The sequence below is a fragment of the Astatotilapia calliptera genome, chromosome 5 (genome assembly GCF_964374335.1).
Source record: "Astatotilapia calliptera chromosome 5, fAstCal68.1, whole genome shotgun sequence".
Taxonomy (NCBI): Eukaryota; Metazoa; Chordata; class Actinopteri; order Cichliformes; family Cichlidae; genus Astatotilapia; species Astatotilapia calliptera.
In genome coordinates, this window is record NC_137426.1 from 12191065 (window position 1) to 12212362 (window position 21298).

At 39.4% G+C, this 21298-nt stretch overlaps 1 protein-coding gene across 8 annotated transcripts in view; it reads left to right on the top strand.

Annotated features, from left to right (window-relative positions):
- Positions 1–5910: 5910 nt before the first annotated feature.
- Positions 5911–21298, top strand: part of ptprt (protein tyrosine phosphatase receptor type T) — a 310219-nt gene continuing 294831 nt past the window's right edge. For 4 of the 8 annotated variants that reach the window (XM_026167283.2, XM_080301696.1, XM_080301697.1 and 1 more), the window contains exon 1: positions 5911–7225. In XM_026167283.2, the coding sequence (XP_026023068.1) occupies positions 7138–7225 (88 nt within the window). In that variant the 5' untranslated portion in view covers positions 5911–7137. The remainder of the gene's footprint in view (positions 7226–21298) is intronic. The other 4 variants (XM_080301699.1, XM_080301700.1, XM_026167290.2 and 1 more) reach the window with 1 other exon arrangement.

Sequence of the window (21298 nt, forward strand, 5' to 3'; positions counted from 1 at the left end):
GTCTTAGTGGACAGCAGCTCAGCAGTGGTCTGTTGAAAATGAAGGTTGGTGCCTCTTGTGGCCAGAACCAACAAACCAAATGGTGGGCACCAGAGATGGCTGTGGGTGGCTATAGCTCAGGAGGTAGAACAGGTCATGCACTGATTGGAAGGTTGGTTGGTTCTATCCTTCTCCCTTAAATATCCTTGGGCAAGATACTAACCCTATTGCTCTCCAATGCATCCATTGGAGTATGAATGTGGCATGTTGTATAAAGTGCATTCAATGCTATCTATCAGTCCATTCCAGTCACCAAACTGAAAAAGCTTTCAAGCTTTCAAGCTTGGCTGGCATGAGGCAGCTTAGAGATATCAAAAGGCTAAGCGGAACGTGGCCTTAGGAGTAACTAAACCAAAACTTGGGTATGGGAGGAGGTGGGTGAGGCCATCGAGCCTTTTGGTCAGCCTCAAGGCAATTCTGGCAAACCATCAAGTGACTCAAGGAGAAAAAGCAGTTCCTAATTCACACTGAATACAGTGGAGATGATGTGCTGCTTTTAGTGTTATAACTTGCTCTTTGCTTGACAAGAAAAACTGGAATGAGAGAGTATAAAGGGCATTCAAACTGCAGTTAATATGTATTTGTCAAATCACAAATTATATCATATATTTCAAATATTGATCAGCACTTTAAAAAGGCAAAACTGTAGTGCAACAGGCTGTTTTGTGGTAGCCTATATGTTGGCCTGAGGACCGTGCAAGGGCAAATAGTGTCTAGACCTTCCCAAATGACTGTGTGGAATTTACAAAATTTAATGCATCCTGTCACGCTCACCTGGAAATGGAGGGGAACAAATACCACACAGTCAGTGGGGACCTCTGAAGGGCAGTAGGCCGAAAAAGATTTGACATGGTCTTATAAATGGCAGTTCGGGTGCACCATTTGATATTGAGCAGACATTTCAAAGTTGCCTGAAAACAAGAAAACCTTTCCTTTTTCATTGCTTAATGGTTTACTTCATACATGTTTTGTGTTGTTGTCTTAAATGATCATTGTCATTGATACATAAACAAGCATACCACAGTAACTAATTTGCTACATGAAGAGGACTGCGACAATTTGGTAAGCTACTACATAAAACATCTTTAGAAAACAGACATGGACAGTGCAGTAGTAGATTAAACTTATATATCATGCTGCCTCGAGTTTATGGGAGAGACAGAATGCAATCAAGAGTAAAACATCCATATTCACCACAAAAACTGTCTTCTTTAATATCCACCCATCCATTCTCTTTCACTTATCAGGGTCATGGGGGGAGCTGGAGCCTATCCCAGCTACCATAGGGTGAAAGGTGGTATACACCTTGTGTGAGGCAACAGTGCTAACCACCTCACCACCATGCTTCCCATCTGACATATGAGATTTCTTCGACGATAATAATAATAATAATAATAATAATAATAATAATAATAATAATAATAATAATAATAATAATAATAATATTGTTAATTTAGAGTTTAACTAAAATGAAGATCATTTTCTAGCCTTCTTTTCCAACTAGCTACGGTCACTGATGACATCTAATTCAAAGTGTTAATCTATTGCTACAAGGCGCTGTCAGCACCTGCCCTGTAGCTCAAAAGTATTGACACAGCATAAAACAAATGTAAAGTCAAACTTAGTTACTTTGTAACATTTAAGTTAAAATTTTGAGTTAAAAGTTACACTGTGAAACTGCTTGGTTGTTCTCAACATTATGTTTTTGTGGTGAAACAAGTTTTCTGTTTCCATCTTTAACAGGAACTGTTACCTTTTTTGTCTGTGAAGGTTCTCAGTCATCCAGGTCATCGTAGTCAAAGGAGCTTGCAAAGAAAAGCGTCTGGACTTCTTTAAGTTGCTTGAAGACGTTTCACCTCTCATCCGAGAAGCTTCTTCAGTTCTAAGGTCAAATGGTGGAGAGTCCCAGATATAAACCTAGTGGGAGTATCCCCCCACAGAGGGACAAAAGGACCCCCTGATGATCCTCTAATCGCCTGAGCCAAGGTGTGAAACTGGGCGTGGGTCCCAATCAGCCAGAGTTTCGGGTGTGTTCATTGTGAAACCTGGCCCCACCTTATCATGCGAATTCCTGAGGTCAGATGGCCCAGGATGTGAGTGGGCGTTAAGGCGTCTGGGAAGGGATCTCAAAACTGGATTATAGATGGCAGAGAGTTGGTGTCGTAAACCCCCGCCTCTGTCCTTTCCTGGACTGCGCTGTGCACATTGAAGAGAACGGCAAACTCAACATCGAAGTTTACCGGAAGCCCACACACACGGACCAGTACCTCCTCTTTGACTCCCATCACCCTTTGGAACACAAACTTGGAGTAATCAGGACCCTACACCACCGGGCAGAACATGTTCCCTCTAAGCCTGAAGGGAAAAAGAAGGAACACACACATGTAAAGGAAGCACTCAAAACGTGCGGCTATCCTAAATGGGCGTTCTTAAAGTCAGCAAAGAGGCACAGAAAAGAAGACCAGACACCAGCGAGGGAGGATAAGAAGGACAGACGCAACAACATTGTCATCCCCTATGTAGCCGGTGTATCAGAAAAACACAGGAGAGTTTTCTCCAAGCATGACATCCCGGTGCATTTCAGACCCAGCAACACGCTCAGACAAAAACTGGTTCACCCGAAAGACAAAACGCCAAAACACAAACTTAACAATGTGGTGTATGCTGTACAGTGCAGCAAGGAATGCTCAGACCTCTACATTGGAGAGACCAAACAGCCACTTCACAAGCGCATGGCACAACACAGAAGAGCCACCTCCACAGGACAAGACTCAGCTGTCCATCTGCATCTTAAGGATAAAGGACACTCTTTCGAGGATGCCAATGTTCACATTTTGGACAGAGAGGACAGATGGTTTGAAAGAGGAGTGAAAGAAGCCATCTATGTCCACTTTGAGCGACCATCTTTGAACAGAGGCGGGGGTTTACGACACCAACTCTCTGCCATCTATAATCCAGTTTTGAGTTCCCTTCCCAGACGCCTTAACGCCCACTCAAATCCTGGGCCATCTGACCTCAGGAATTCGCATGATAAGGTGGGGCCAGGTTTCACAATGAACACACCCGAAACTCTGGCTGATTGAGACCCACACCCAGTTTCCCACCTTGGCTCAGGCGATTAGAGGATCATCAGGGGGTCCTTTTGTCCCTCTGTGGGGGGTCACTCCCACTAGGTTTATATCTGGGACTCTCCACCATTTGACCTTAGAACTGAAGAAGCTTCTCGGATGAGAGGTGAAACGTCTTCAAGCAACTTAAAGAAGTCCAGACGCTTTTCTTTGCAAGCTCCTTTGACTGTTACCTTTTTTCTTTTTCTTTTGCATATTTTGCAATAATGCTGTAGTGTGTTTTGTCGAAGGCTGTTAAAGTAGCTCCCTTTTTACTAAATCATCGTTTTAAGCTGGCGTTCAGCCTGGGCTTGTCACGTTGTTGAGCACTGGGGAAAATAAATGCATGTTACTGTATCACTGATATAATGATATGACTTTTTTATATCATATAAAAATGTATGCTTGTATTATCACAGATGATAGATTGCAGAGCCCTAGTTCAAACCCACACAAGAACTAGGTCAGTTTACCACTCAAGTACTCTCTGTGACAAATGTCCATTTAAAAATGTCCCACTATACGTGAGGGAACTATGACTTAGAAATCCACTATTGGAAGTGTAGTTATCCTTATATTTTTCTATTTCCCTACAGGCACTGACTGCTTTCCCGATTGGTGTTGTGGGTACTCTAAAAGCTACACCTGGCTCAAGGCCATATAGATACACACAACACGTGGCACACACTGTAAGGCGTATCCAGTGTTACTGAAAGGTCACTTAGTACCAGGGGTGAACTGGCAATCTCGCACTTGTGGGCTAATGGGTCAATGTTATTCTTTCTTTGTCAATATAATTAAAGAGGCTACAGGTGAGCTTGAAGAGTCACTGCGCACTGACCCTACAAGCACTGACAGCAACCCATTGGTTCAATCAAATCTCTCAACATAACACGCACACACACCACCACAACCACCCCCACCCACACACACACACACACACACACACACACTTTCCTCTGTACTCATGCACCTTGTAGAACAGAGTGTACTGTTGAAGTGGTTGATGAAAGGTGGAGCTGAAAAGCTAAGGGATAAAAAGAAAACGAAACTAGTCAACAGAAGTACCAGCAACAAGTAAAATAAAGCCTTTGCAGTCACAGGATCCTGCTGTTCCTTGCATTAGCCACGAAGAAAAGCGAGAGGAGGAACAGCAGTCCCAGCAAGAGAGTGTGAAAGAGATAAAAGAAGAAGCAATTAACATTGTAAAAAAATAGATGGAGGGATGAAATTAGGAAGGAAGAAATTCAAGGAAACCAAATGGCCCATAGTCTGCTAATAGCTAAGATTAGCTTTTAATTGTCACAAGCATCACCGCAATGCCACTAACATGTCCTAATCCAACAACAACTGTACCAAAATGATTAAAACTTGCTTCAATGTAAATCTATCTATACACACACACACACACACACACACACACACACACACACACACACACACACACACACACACACATATATGTGTATATATATATGTATATATGCCAGGGGTGATTTTTTTTGTCCCAGTCCAACCCTGCTTACTACCAAAAAGGCAATTCAGCCATGGGATGGGTAAACTCAGCGGACAAAGTGACAATACAGACTCCAAGAAATGAGGGCAGATTGATTGTGTGCTTGTCTGTATGTCTCTGCATCCACAAATGTATTTTTATTGTAAAAAGCTGCTACCTGAACAGTTTTTCTTAAAAAAACAAACACAAAAAGATGGCTAACAGAAGAATAGTCTGGTCTGTGCACAAATAGAAATGCTTATCTTCTTTATGGTGTCTGTCTGTCTCAGCCCAGGAAAGTACCAAAGCCATCAAAACGTGATTCTATAAATGGCTTGATAGTGACAGCTTCAGTGGTCAGACCACCATCAAAAACATCTTCTCAAACATTCTTACTCTTCACTCCTGATGTCAGTAATGTTCACAGTTTTTTTCCTCAGAAAATCTACAAAACTTCTGTGTGAATGTTTGACCGATTGATTTGAAATTTAGTTTAATTAGATAGCAGTTCTTTTTTGTTGTTGGTGTAGTCTCTTTAAGGATATCAGGGTGCTTTAAGGATCTTGTATGGTTAATCAGATGCAGTTGCACTTGAACATATCACAGAGATTGCTGTCACATATATTTTCTCTGCATGCGTTTCTCTCTCGCTGTCTCTCTGACACAGATGCATGTCTGCGCACATTGTAAATGCAAAAATAACGTCATACAAGCATAAGCATTAATATCAATGGTACCATCCCAGCTTTGGTCAGTATCATGGTCAACAACCAAAGCCAGAAGTGAGAACTGACATATTTATTTAAGCTTACTCTATAAACTCACACTGTTTTCTTCCAGCAGGCTACAAGAAAACAGAAAATAACCTTGATATAATATTATGTCTATTAGCGTGGAACAAAAACGAGAAGCTCGTTCCTCAGAAGGTCCTCAGAGACAGGATGAGGTCACCATATAAAAAAAACAAACAAAAAAACAAACAAACCCCACATTATTATAGCACCTAGATACAGTATAATCACACAGATATTACAGTACAAGTTCATATTTTCAACATACACTTGGTATCAGTGTTTCGCCCGTTAACAAAAACACATAGCAGCTCATCTGAACTTTATCGTTTCTACCAAAGTCCTTGGTGGCACTGCATCTCTTAAAAATCCTTTAAACAAAAATCTTACTCTTAAAAACACTCACTCGCGTGTTAAAGTCAGATTGTGTTTCAGTGTTTGTGGGCAGAGAGGTAAGACAGACAGCCCTTGAAACAGAAATCCTGTGACAGCAGAATGAGTGGACTGAACGGGATCTCATGACAGAAAAAGACACGCAAAGAAAGAGAATGCGAGGGAGGGAGAAATGAGACTGAATGCGAATCCTATCCTTTGCGGAGGATGCAGGCGATAGGACCCAGGGGGAACCTAGGAACTTAAAACTGCTTTATTGTAGTGAAGCTAGCGGGAATAAAACGAAGCCATTAAAGGAACTTTGACATCTAACCCTTAAAGTTAAAAGCATGTGTTTAATGACGGCGATAGAACAATAAGCAGTAGTGTGCGTGTATGCCTGCAACTTTTTTGCTTAGTGGTTATTTTATTCCAAAGTAAATACAAGCAAATTAACCACGCGGATACTTTAACGTTAAAGGACTCCATATTTAATCATTTTTCCAAACTAAAATAATCTATTGCCAAACGTCCCAAACTGTTCTCTATAGAATGACCACGGAGACGTATGTTGCCAGTGAGAGAGTGGACTAGATGTTTCCATTTAAGAAGTTCTTTAGGTTTAGAATGATCATAAATGCTTTTTTTTTTTTTTTTTTTTTTTTTAATATTTCCCCAATGCTGATACCCAAGATTACACCTGAGGAAAACCCAGTTTTATTGCACCTTTAGTGAACTCTGCTCCCCTTGTTCATGTTTTTCCCAGTTTGACCAGTTATTGGTTAATTTACAGCTCTTACTTCTTTCAAAACTCGGCCTTGATGGTAAATGGCAATGTCCTGTTTTAGTTTCCATTCAAACGCCACCCTGTTTTATTTTGAAACGTGTCACCGGACATTCAGCACGCGTTAATCCACTCCTCTTTACGCGGGTGCCTGGCACCCGGTGTAATGTGCACTCCTCTCCATTCCTCACCAACTCTAAGTCAGTCTGTCAGAGACCGTCTGAGCGCGCACACATACACAGAGCCCTTCATACAGTCTCTGGGGCACACGCGCGCACTGACGCGCACAGACACGTTGGCTCGCTCTGTCGGAACATAGAAGATAGGAGAGGAAAGGGAAGCGGAGAGCTCCCATTTATTTGCCCCCAACTTCCCTCTTTGCGTCTACTTGTGTCTTTCTGATTCTTCTTATCCACCAATGCAAGGATTTTATTACTCTTATTACTGCCACTGCTGTCCCGAACTAAGGGAAACAACTTTAAGGACCAGACGGGAGTATGTAAAATAATTCTTACTGCTGAACAAAACAAGAAGAAAAAGAAGGAAGAGATGGATAAACGGAGTAATTCTGGCGTTTGGCTGGCAGCTTTCTTCTACTTTGTACTTTGGGGACACACTGATGGACAATTCTTTCCAGGTAGTGAAGCAATTTATTCTTGTGTGTGTGTGTGTGTGTGTGTGTGTGTGTGTGTGTGTGTGTGTGTGTGTGTGTGTGTGTGTGTGTGTGTGTGTGTGTGTTTTAAATATTTTCAGATTCTTTGTGCATTGGTCGGCTTTGATTCAGTTTGAGTTGAATGTCACAGCGCTGAAGTTGCTCACATAGGGAGGACATGCAGGGTGATCTGAGCGCTTTGTGATTTCCAGGGCATTACAGATGCATATGTGGTACTGCTGGATAATGTGATAGTAAAGCAACTTTAAACTCAGCACGTTAGTCGCAGAATCTAAACCACTGTTCTGTATCCACACAGAAATCTTTGCATATGAGTAAGAATGTCCGAAAAAAGGAAACTGCAATAAATCCCTTGTTTAAGTAATTATTGAGATGTTTTTTTTTTTAATAATAGTGCCAGTTTGACTTATGATGGACACTCGTCTGAGTTTGCGTCAGCATATTCAGTTCAGCTTCACATGGCTCATCGGAGGTTTTGACAAAGTTTTGGAGCTTTAGGAGGTTTTGCTTTACGAAGCTTACTGTAAGGACGGGCTACATGTTGTTGACGGTAGAAATGTGTCTCATTTTCAGTTCAAATTATAGTCTACTTTGCTGAAATCACTTGGTTTTAGAAACGGGCAGAACAGTGCGCGCTTGACTCGGTCTGAGCGCAAAACAGTCAATTTACAGCGTCCCCACACTTCTTTACATAACCTAATGATCACAGATATTTTGACATGTACTCCGGCATGCATATAAACGCGCACCTGTACAGCGGTACCATATGAAAAAAAGTGCAAGTGTTATTTAGAAACAAAGTGAAGAATAACTGAAGTTTCCTTTTTAATCTTTGGGCAATGGACTAATTCTAACAGCAGTTCAGATAGCCGAGTAATACTCCGCTTCTCAAACGGCAAATATACCTGACAGTATATTACAGTAAACATACAGATACACAGTTTAATCTCTCGGAGTTTAAAGCTACGGAATCCTCTTGCTGTCCGCAACATCTCCCCTCCGCAGCCCACACTCAGCATCGCTCTGGCACTTGTTACGCACAGGCGAGGTATGGAGAGTTTTCGGAATCCTTTTGGTTTTAGGGATATAATCGAGTCAGTGGTGATTACGATTATCTTTTTTCAGAAGTGGAAGCTCCACAGTTAGATACAAAGACACGAGAGTCGAATTACAACAGCATCGTTATTACTCCCAAACATGGGATATATATCATTTCTTGATAAAACACATCCCGAATGAAAACCAAGAAGCCGTTTAGAAGAGATCAACATGCGATTCCGTAATGGAAACATTTAACGATTCTTCAAAAAAATATATAGTCAATATTTAAAATTATAATGCAAGCACTTTATGCCCTCTGCCTAGGGCTGTTTTGTATGCTCTTTGATCGTTGAATCTCACTTTTTAACGGTCATGATACAATATGAGACTTTCAAAAACGTCCGCTTGTGTCCTCTGCTCAAACTCAGGAAACTGAAGGTAGACGTGAGATGAAAAGAAAATCCGTTAAAGTCAGCGATGTTTCAGCGGACTGCAGCAGCAACCTGTCTACTCTGTGTTCTGCTCTCTCCAAGCATCTTCTGCTTGGTATTCATGACTTGTACGACTGCAAAAAGAGGCTACTTTGAAGGAAAGACTGGCTCTAAACACTGAGTCCTTCCTCGCTTTATCTTGCATTCTGTGTTGCAGAGGTGCAGAGCCGCGAGTAGCCTCTTTCCGTGCGTAATGGTGCAGCGGAGGTAACCTGTACTTTGTGCGTTACGATAAAGGAAGTACATAACTCGTCAAATGTGTGTTTATGTCTGAATTCAACTAAAAACTTAAAGCTTTGTGAGATATGAGTCTTCATTTCGACAGGCTAACATTAACAGACACGAGGAGAACAAAAGAAAACAGTTTTAAAGCCACATAAACAAAGGAAAGCCTATCCTTCATACAGATTTAAAGCAACTAATGAAACACAGGTGATCTCGTCATCAGGCTGTGATAAATGGACAAAAGGCTCAAAATGTTGCAGAGGCTGAAAATATTTTTAGATTTTTGTTTGTTTGTTCGTTTTTTCTAAAGAACGATTTGGAGTCTTTATAATATAAGAATGCATCATCATTCTGAATTGTTTCACTCACATTTTTCACTTTATTTGCAATTTATTTTATTAGTGCGTGTGTTCCTGTATATGTAACAGAAGAGAGCAAAGGGACAGTTTTTTTGCTTGTTGTTTGATACGTGCCGTTGGGGGGCGATATTGATACATCCTTGCTATCTGTCGGACAGATTCCCCTATCTCTCTCTCTCTCTCTCTCTCTCTCTCTCACACACACACACACACACACACACACACACACACACACACACACACACACACACACACACACACACACACGTTGGACCAGACTTTTTAAAATGATTGTTTTTTCTTTTTATTCCTCTTACAAAAAAATGTGAAACATATTCAGCTATAATGATAATAGACTGAAATCCAATGATGAAGAAATCAATTTCACCCCACGGCTGTCAGTCACTCTTAATGACATCTTGTAGAGGTTGTAATAACCCTCTAATCCATCCTCATATGGAAGCTGCATTTGTATTTGTCTGTTTGCGGACTTAGTTTTTCTGTGTTTATTTATTTCATACTTGTATTTTTTTTAAACATTCAGCTGTTCTAGTTGGCGTTTTGAAATTGGTTTAAGCTGAAGTTTAAGCTGAAGTCAGTGTATGACTTATTGATAAAGCATTAATAACTTACCTGCTTTCTCCTTACCTTTGCTTTTGTGATTTGGGTGAACTGATCCTTTAAAAAGAGGTTCATTTGTTCTTGTGTTTTGCAACAACATTATGTTCAAGAAAGCAGAGGCATGTGTTACTCAAGGCCGTCCTTTCATTTGGTGTGTGTGTGTGTGTGTGTGTTGGGTGCAGCTGTGCTCCTGATACATGTCTTTGAGCTCCAGTGCCCACTAATTGTTGAATATCCGGTTGAATCTGGAGGTGATGGGCACTGAGGTGTGTGTGTTTTCATGGAAACCAATTTACAATTTATATTCCACTTAATTAGATTTCTTTGGCAGCAAGGACAAAAGGGGGGAAAGTGAGAAAAAGAATGAAAGGAGAAAGGGAGCGACCGTGTACTTACTTACTCTTTCTCCTTGACTTGTTTGCCTGTTGTGTTGACATGATAAAGGGATATAGAGAAGTCTTTGGCTCTGATCAAATAAACATCTCTCAATTCCCCAATTAAAGAGCCATTTGTAAGATTAGTGTAGAGACTGCTATGTGCGTTTTGTAAATGAATGACACATGGAGACCTCTCATATAAGTGAAGTGGAGTAAAAATGTGCAGAGGTGAGGGGAAAAAGAGATTTACATGAGCAGAGGAAGGACGTGTAGAATGAACAATGATGAACTTAGGAGTAAAGAACACGAGAAGGTGCGGTGAAATGAGAAGGTCAAAGAACAATTTGGGAAGAGAATGGAGGAGATGTGTGGAAAGGGTGAACTTAGGAGGGGGAGGGGTAAGAGAGAGAAACTCAGGGTTAAGCGAGCAAAACAAAGGGGTGGGAGTGAGGAAAGAAGAAAGGGGGAGAAAGAGAGATGCAAGGGAAAATATGAGGAGGAGTAAGAAGGAGAGTACTCATCTAGATGGGGTGACGAATGAGGCAGCAGATGATATGACCATCCCTTCTTGCAATCTCATCCTTTTGCCTTTGCCTTCAAGCTGCTCTCTATGAATCTTCTCCATCTCCCCTTCTATTTTGAAAGGAAGTGGAGAAAGAAGAAAATGATGGAAATGAAAGAAAAGACAGAAAGAGTAAGAAGTAGATTAACATTCTGGACATGTAAAACAAAAGGTAGAGAAACTGAAGTTATAGAGGGGAGAGAAGAGCAGATGCCAAGAACAGGACTGGAGAAGGAAGAGACTGTGAGAGCAGAAGAGAGGACAAGAACAAAAAAAGAGAGGAGCTGTCTAGCTGAGATGTAGAGAGGCAAAGGAGTAAGGACGAGTGGTCGGAGGAAATGACAAAGTATCACAAGACTTCCAGAAAAAAAAAACTGCACTAAGTTGATTATGTCTCACTGTTATCGACTGTCTGAGTGGCTATAATTGTTTCCTTTGCTGTGTGTGTGTATGTGTCTTAAAGAACGACAGAGAGAGAGAGAGAGAGAGAGAGAGAGGGATTTATGACAGGATATCTGTCACCTCATGCCCCACTCTGTTTAGTATGCTGTCCATCCTCTGTGTGCGTGTGTGTCTCTGCCTAATCCACACCACTTATTCTATTGGCCCGACTAACTGACAGCCTAATAGCAGGGCATGTTGAGTGCTGGAGCATCGTGCATGTGTGTGTGTGTGTGTCGGAAATAGAAAGAGACGGACAGTTTGGTGTTGAATGAATGGTAGTGCATAGTGGAGCTGAAAGAGACCAAAGGTATAAAGAGTGAGAGCAGCCAGTCTCTCCATTCACTAATGTGCACTTAGAAAAAAGAAGGTGTTAATGCAAATGTGCATGTGGTGCAGTATTAGCGCGCAGTTACATCAGAAATTAATTTGTATACCCTTGGTGCTGAATGCCTGCTGATGCAGGGACCACTCACCACCCTTAGATGGCTTACCACCAATGCTGGCAATAGCCTGAATTGCCAGGCACCAATTAGCTGGAAGACCTATTCTAAGTGCTAACATAAGCTTTGGTTAATGCAAATACATTTTGTGAAATTTCAGCTGATTATAATCTCAGCTGCAGACAAGTTCAGAGGTGGAAAGACAAAATCATTTCCACAGTTTTCATTAACGTCGTGTAAAAGTCTCGTACATCTTCCATTTTTTAAAGTCTAGCGAGGAGTACATACAGTGTGATTGGGAAAAAAATAGTGGGAAAGTCATTTTTTCACCACAGATGTGGTCTGTCTTTTATGATTCTCCAATAAATTTCATTATTAGGATGTCTTTCAAGTTCACCATTTGTCTGAAAGCCCTTTCAACATTTGAGGCAATAATCACAAAGCACCTTCAGCACCATTATACCCCTAGTCACAAAAATGCAGATTATATTCCCTTCCTCTGCATGTTTTTACTGAAATGTAATTTTTCTGTAAGCTCATGGCCAATTATCAAAATTATTGCCTGAAAACATTAACAAAGTTACTCCCTTGTGGGAGGCAAACAACCATGAGTTCTCTGTTCTGGAAGATGGTAGCCAGGCTGACAGTTATCTGCGATGGGGATATTTGACAGTTCAAAGCTGAATGAGACACTATGAGCACTCAACGATGACATAGCTGTCAAATGCAACTCTAATGTAAGGACAAGAAAAATGTGTGTTTAATGGGCCTGAGGGCGAATTGCCTGGTGTGTCCACGGAGCCATCAGTGCACATAAAACTCATTCGTAACAAATGTACAGATTTAGCCATCAGAGATGCGGCCAGTTTTCCATTAGAACTACAGATAGCTTTATTAAATGGGCTGAAGATATTTGGTGTAGTGAAACCAAGAAGTCTTATAATATGCACAAACTGAGCATGAAACGGAGAAATTTTTTTTTTCCCACCTGCAGAGGATTTAGAGCATGACTCAGAGGGAGAAACATCTCTCACTTACTCTCAGAGAAAAGTAGAAAGCATGTATAAACATTTTAAAACAAAGAATTCCCTTTATAGTTGAGCATAAACATAAACAGTTAATGCCTTCCCTCATTAAAGTAAACTAAGAACATATGGTGTATATTTCAGTGTATTTTTGTGCACTACTTTTTGAGTACAAAAGTGAGATAGCAATACAAGCTGAAAAGTTAATATCATCCCAGGACATTGTGTTATTGTAAAGTACCGCATTGTTAAATCTGTAGTTTGAACATATGCCATTCAATTCAATTCAATTCAATTCAATTTAAATAGCGCCAAAACAACATCAACAAGAACAACAACAGTTGGCAAGATAACCCCAACAATCAAATGACCCCTTTTGAGCAAGTACTTGGTGACAGTGGGAAGGAAAAACTCCCTTTCAACAGGAAGAAGCCTTTGGCAAAACCAGGCTACACTTTTATCACAGCCAAAAGAATTCAGATTGATGATATTGTTGTATCTATAGAAAAAAAATATAATAAGGGACAGCAGTGTAATTTGTAAATGTAAAACAGGTTATAGCTATGTAATGATCGTATTATTGCAGCTCTAACTTAACACTTTTGCTGACTGACCAGTTGACCAGGCAACTTGTGCAAATTTATTTGTAGAAAAATAGTTTGAAGTTGCTTGCCTTGCTGTACATCTTTGTGTGCCACCCACAGGCCCTGTAGAATGTGGAAAGAGTATACAGTTTTTAGGCAAAAGAGTCATAATACATGGTATTTCTGCAGTATGTCAGCTCATTATTACTTGCTACAATAGTTCTGGTAAAGTTAAATGTGCTGTTAAGATTTCAAATCCAGAACTTAAAAGTTGGATAGCAAAAAGGTATTCTTATTAATATGGTGCCAACATTTTAAACCCACATTATAAACAATAAACAAATTTGGATACAGTGAAAAAAAAGAAGTTTACATTCATTTTATCTGTTTGGGACAAGTGTAGGTTGAGGTATGCAGTCATGTTGACTAAGTATATCATAAATCATGATTAAGAAATCTCACAACGATACTCTCATAATTATAATTACTTTTTGGGTACATGCCAGTTACACTGGAATGATTTTCTTTCCCTACCTGAGTACAGTAGAAAATATCATGACTGTGAGCTTTGAAAAGAGAAGAAAAGAGCATTCATTTCTGTGTTCATTAGTCACCTCAAAGCAGCAGAAGATACCACTAACACTTACCATACAGCCGTCTTTCAAGCAGTAATAGCCTAAATAAAATATATGCCTGGTGGACATTGAACTTTCATTATAACAAATTAAACCATTAATTACAGTTAATTCATGCATTACATAAATTATACAAGGTTACGTTTATAGCAGCCTATAAATTATACAGCCATCATAAGTGATACAACAGTGCATTCAGAAACCTTAACCTTAGAAGGGCATAATGGCATTCCTGATAGAATTCAGCAGCTGGATGGTAGCAGACATAAATGAGCTGGAAAATGTTTTTGTTTTTATCCTTTAGAGGCTGTTAACTTCGGCTTCAGGGCAGGATGGTGCAGATGTTCATCTTCCATGTCTTATTGCACTTTGACTTCACTTTCAGAAGGGAATGCATCAGTAAACATAGCTTTGTGGCACTTTTAAGCTTTCGGGAGTTAGGCGAAAAGAAAATGCAACTCTTAATAAAATTTTGAGTATGAGTGGTTCCTTAAATTTTCAGAAAGCTGGCCCCCTGCCAAAATCGCCTCCACTGTTCATTTGTGAAAGCAGTTTATGGCATGTTAATTAGTTTTAATAATTAAGCATTTTTTAGACACTGTGACACACATGTCATGAAAAAAAAACTTTGGTTTTGTCACCTTTTTGATGGGTCAGATTTAATTGACTGGTAATTTAAAGAATTATGCTTTAGAACACATGTTTCTTGCTGTAAAAGGTTACTTTTTCATCCAAACAATCATCTTTTCCTAATTTGAGGAGTTAGGAAAAGATGTTGGTTAGGCCTGCACCTGACCAACAGGTTTTGGTTGAAATTAATCCATGAATGAAGACAAAACTGAAGTGTTCTCTGACATGAGAACTGGACCTCAGTCTTCTGGTTGAAAGTCAGTAGCTTGCTGAAATATCTTTGACAGGGCTAATAATATAATAACCTCTTACTTTGAAATTATTGGTATGCACAGCACACAAAGTTTAATGAGCAACTACTAAATACACAGTTTTTATTTCTACTGAAACATCGTCTGTTGTACCAGAGCAGGAAATACCTCACAAAATAAGAAAAATTATGTATAAAATAGATTATTCAAACCTTGGATGAACATATCTCTATTTCAACAGTTTCATATAATTGCTGTCTTTATTGATAAAGATATAACAAATTAATCTGTATTTAAATATTCATTAGGTTTCAAAAGTTCTTGTATAGTAAGAATGTGATGTGAAAAATTTCAAAATAAAAGTTCTTTCCTGATTTTGCTCTCTTGGAGTTAAGATTGGTTTAATCTGACAAACCACAACTGTTTACAAGGAATAATTTTGGTCTTATTTAAAGCAACTGCCCAACTAAAATAAGAGCAATACTGAGCATTCAATTAAACTGGTTCTCTGAGGACTTCATAACTCTAGAACAGGGGTCTCGAACGCCAGTCCTTCAGGGGCAGTGTCCTGAAACTTTTCCATGTGTCCCTGTTGCAACACACCTGAATAAAATTAGTCTGTCATTAACAAGAGTATAGAACTTGACTGCATGCTGAAGTGGCAACCCCTAACCCTACTCAAGTAAATGTAAGTGTTTGGAAAAATGTACTTCTAACAGTACTTTTATTGCACCATGTTTATTCACTCATGAGCTGCTGTAACATGAATCAAATGGCTGATTTGCCACCTCAGCATGCAGTCAAGTTCTATACTCTTGCTAATGACCAATTCATTTTATGCAGGTGTGCTGCAACAGGGACACATGGAAAAGTTTGAGGTAACCAGCCCTCCAGGACTGGAGTTTGAGACCCCTGCTCTAGAATGACTTCCTTCTTTGCTTCCAATAGATAAAAGTTGTCCTTAACTACAACCAACCCAGGATTTTGTCTCTTTAATGTGAGGACACTGCTTTTGAGGTTTTGCCAAAATAACTGATGCTTGTGCGATATTCTCACCAATTTTTCTTAATTGGCGTGATGTTTCCTCCAGATTAGTTAAGCTTTTATGAAAAGGCTAGAGTGGCCATTTTCCTGCCATGGTACTCCAACTGGAGTAACTGCTGAAGATGAGGGCACATGTCTAAAATGGCAAAACAAACTTGGAGACAAATCAAGTCGTGATTGAGCTGATTAGAATGTTGGAGGTGTAAAACATACACGGTGCAGCGCATTAAAAACTTCCTTCCCTCTAATTAAAATAACTGCTGATTAATGCAAGAGGTCTTAACGATGCTTAACAAGGTTTTGCGGTAATTAATCCATATTTAATAGAAGATGTTAGGCGAGAGAGACTGCTTCGTCGGCTGAATCAACAAGCTTGGGGGTGTGGATGGCAAAAGGGAAATAAAGGAGGAAATGAGTCAAATAAGTGTGGGTAGCAGTTATAAAGACAGTTATTCAATTTAGCTGAAGGAGAGAGAAGAGAAAGAAAAGATATTAGATGACATCTGAGCATCTCACTGTATTCTCAGAGTGACTAAATTTAATTTATGTCAGACTGTGTGGGAGGTTTTACTCAGAAGATAGATACACAGATGTAGTCAGAGGCACTCTCAACTAGTCTATAAAACATTTCGTATAAAAATCTAAATAACCAAATCAAACTTTAAAGTTCAGGATAAAAGAGCCTTTGTAGAATAATTCCTGTTTATTACAACTCGGGTCTTGGTCTCTATTAGTAGTTATGGCCAGCTTTTCTATCATCATCCTTAACTGTATAAAAAAAAGAAGCAGGGCAGGAAACACAAGCGGTAGAAATAGAAAAAAACATATTAGGAAGAATAGATAACGGCATTCAATAAAAGTATTACCCGTATAGTGTATTCATGGTTTGAGTCACCTGATTCCTAGCCAATGACTGCGACAGGCTGTGGAGCTCTTTCAACTTTTGCTCTTGAGTCAGTGTCTTTATAGGAATGCATATAAATAACTGAATTCCACTTCTACCACTTTTTTATGCCATGCAAAAATGTTATTAGTTATTAGGTATAAAGTCAAGGTTAAAGCAATGTTCAAAATGTGGAATCATGATATGCCCTTACATGCTATTTATTCACGCTTTCATGATCTGTCTCTAACCTTGTTGTTGAATACTTTATTGAACACCAAAAAGAACTCTGGCAAATCAGCTTTAGCTGCAGTTTTGTGTTTGGTTTAGGGGTGAATGGCATGTCACTTAAACTAAAATGGTGAGCATGGCAAAACACATTTGCTAAAAATTTGCAGCTAATATTCTCTCTTTCATAACACTGATGTGGAGACTTCTGCTCAAAGGACCACTGTGCTTAAACACAGGCTCACAGGGGACACTACTAGATTCAGAAAACACCTTACTGTGCTTTAATAACAGCTTAGTAACAGGACAATGTGATTGTCCAACCTAGTCTATGGGTAACTTGTTATAGAGTCACAATGCTTAATCAATTGACACATATTTCTGGAAAATAATGCTACATTATTATATGTTCTTCAACATGAATTCCTAACATTATTTTATGCTCCTGAACACAACTCTTTATCAGTGCGCTCTCATTTGTATTGATTTGTGCCCATGTACACAAAATGAATGTTTTCCACTTTTGAGAGTGGTCGGAGGTGAAGCAAATCATTTACAAGTTCATACATATGAACGATTTTCCCATCTTATTGTTTCAGGTTAAGCAATAAAAAATGATTTGGTTAAGGTTATGTATTAAAAAAAACTACAGGGTCAGGAAAAGACCTTTATGGTAAATGGCCTGTATTTGTATAACACTTTACTCAGTCCCTAAGGACCCCAAAGCGCTTTACATTACATTCAGTCATTCACCCATTCACATTCACAAAATACTGCTCTGTCTTTTAAAGCTTAGTTTTCTTGGTTCTCATGGTGACATCTCGCTGCTTTCTCAAGAAAATATAGATGCTTCTGACATGACAGACACACAAATTCATGAGTCATTGTCATGAAAAATGTGAAAACTGGTGTCCTTGAGCAAGAAAGACTGCTTTTTTGTGATTATTTAAAATGTTGTTATGTGACTGGACTGGACTGTACATAGACTGAGGAAAGGCAGAAATAAAAAGAGATATTTCAGAAGAAGTGGTCAGAGATGATAAAAAACGAGATTCAAAGAAACTGAGACTGCAATTCAAAAGTCGAAAAGTATCTTTCTCATGGGGAGAAACTGCACAGAACTAACGGTAGAAAGACAGAAGAAAACTAATTATAAGGGAATATAAAGTTGGCAAAGAAGGAATAAATGAAGATTGACAAAGGTTTGGATAGAGAGGAATGGAGAGAGCGCTAGAGACAGATAAGAGCAAACATCATAATATTTGCCTGGCAGTTTGATTTCCCCTCTCATTATTTACACACGGAAACACACACACACACACACACACACACACACACACACACACACACACACACACACACACACACACACGCACACACAGACGAAGTACACAGGCTGCCCAATATACACACATGTTGTTTTTTTGACAGAACAGTCTGTAGGTGCCAACCATCTTCTAGTTGTTTACAGACTTTCATCTGTACACACTCTTTCACACAAACAGATACACATGTATAGTACACACAAATGCACACACTTGGCTAAAATACTGCCAAGTATACACAACTGTAATCCAGCATCTGCTCTCCTTTATTTATCACTTACTTTTAATCTTTCTCTTCATACTGCATTCTTTATGTGTGATTTTCTTTCTTTCTTTTTTAAACAATTCAGCCTCTTTCTTATTTTTCTCACTCCATATAAGCATCCTCCCATTCATTCATTCATTTTAGCCTCACTTCCACTGATTCGGCAGTCCATCTGCCTGTCAGTCTATCCACTTATGATTTCATCATTTCAGCAATCATCCATCTAACTGTCAGTCAAACCAAACCAAAGCGGTGCACGTGAAGCGAAAGGCAAAACACAGCGGTGTAAGTGTTCATGAGTTCAGTGTGAGCGTACGCGTCCAAAGGTGAGTGTGCGCTCAGATGAAATGCTGATTAATAGATAATTGCTTCTGTCATGGGTAGCTACAGAAAATGCTGCTTGGATAAGTGATACAGACGCACAGAGAGGAAGACAGACAGGAGAATGGACAGATAGACAGAAAACCATTTCCTCAGCCAAGAAGCATGGCAGCCACTGCTTTACCTGTCACTCACAGATAGAGGTTAGAGAAGTAGGGGCGATGGAAAGAAAGAGTAAAATACATAAGTGGGGGAGATCGAGAGGGTAAACGTGAAACCAATGAGGAGGAAGTGGAGGAAGCTGTGAGAGAAAGAGATTTGAGATGAGAGAAAACCGTTGAGGATAAAAAGCAGAAATGACAAATGGGAGAATGAGTGGGAGAAAAGAAGGAGAAATAAAGATTGTAGATTGCTGAGGAGGAGGTGCAGGAGGAGGGAAAAGGAAGAGATTAAAAAGTTTAACATGGACAGTGAGAAAACGCCTCATTGATAAACACTTTAATACATAAACGTGCTAGTGTTTTTACATGCCACCCTCATGCTTGAATAAGCTGAATAAGTGAACACCTCGCACTCAGACTGTTGGCTTACTTGTGGTAAAATGTTAAGAAGAGCCTTCAGCTTTCAGGCCCCTCTGCTGTGGAACCAGCTCCCAGTTTGGTTTCAGGAGACAGACACCTTCTCTACTTTTAAGATTAGGCTTAAATCTTTCCTTTTTGATAAAGCATATAGTTAAGGCTGGATCAGGTGACCCTACAATAGCCCTGGGCTGCAGGTAGTTTGATTTAATCATTAGTTATTAATCTCTGGCTCTCTTCCAGTGTGTTTTTTATCCTTTCTTGCTCCCCTCACCCACAACACAGCACAGCAGATGGCTGACCATTCCTGAGGTCTGGTTCTGCCAGAGGTTCTTTCCTGTTAAAAGGGAGCTTTTCTTTCCCACTGTTGCCAAAGAATTGCTCAAAGATCATTGTAGGGTATCTGCTTAACAATATAAAGCACTTTGAGGCAACTGCTGCTGTGATTTGGCACTATATACTGTGAATGAAACTGAATTGTTGCTTGTTGCGTAAATTGCAGTGACCTTTTCCATCAGGATAGAGTCTAAATCTAACCTTAGTGCATTTTTATACCATGTCAGCCTGTCTCTAAGCTGCCACTGCTGAACGCTGCCACATTTAAGTGCATATGTTTTCTGCTTTTTGTAAAGTCACGTAAGTATGAGCATTGTGGTCATTACTCAAAAAGTAATTTATTACAAACTGTTACTTTAAAAAAATGTATTCCATGAAGAAAATAATTTGCTACTCTTTAGATCACATTTCTATTAGGCTACATTTCTACACTGGAAATGTAGCCTAATGCCAATGTAACTGACAGCAAAGCTGGTTTTCCCAAAGAAAGCTTAATATAGAAATATACCGAGGTGCATCAATTAATGTTTGAAATCACTGATGATTAAGATGTCAAGTTAATCGGTCAATCATAATCTTGTTGTTTATTTAACTCTGAGGAGACAATTCAGGAAGTTGTAAGTTCTCTATAGGGTCATCTGTGCACCTTTAAATAGAACTGGAAAGAATTTTCTTCCAGGATGTTGTTCTTCCCATCTTCTCTTATCTAGAACACCCACAAATCCCAGTGGTCATATTTTGTATGAACGGAGCCATTATACAACAATTATGAAATAGAAGACTTTGTTTGAAACATAAATAACCTGTTTTTCTAACAGATGAAAATTTGATTGCTTGTGAAAAGCTATAGTGGCACAGAAAAACAAGCAGGAAAAAGGGGGCAGATATATAGGAAGACACATCAACACAAACAGAGTGATGATCTATATTTGATCTGCGCCTTTGTTCTTTGTACTATGTGAGGCAGTTCATGAAGTACGTCTTTGTTTCTAAACATGCTATAAATAAATTCACATCTACTCTGCCCGGTGGACAGTTAGAGAGCAAAAGGCATTTTAACTGTAAAGAACATAGAGCTTTTCTTGCATATTTTTAGATTAAAGCAGTAAAGTTTTTCCCAATAGATAGATGCAGAAAAAACTGAGAAAAAGAAGCAAACAGACAAACACACTAATAAATTCTTGACTTTATAAACGCTCTAGTTCTTCAGTGTTAAACTAGAACAACAAACTAGAGCTTCTTCCTTCCTTCCATGTAGTTTTTATTGTAGATTCTGAACAAAGACAAAAACCTTCAGCAATACAATATGTGTTTATTGCAAGAAAAGGAAATGACAGCTATTTGTCATGTTGTACTACAAGCTGGAAAGGAA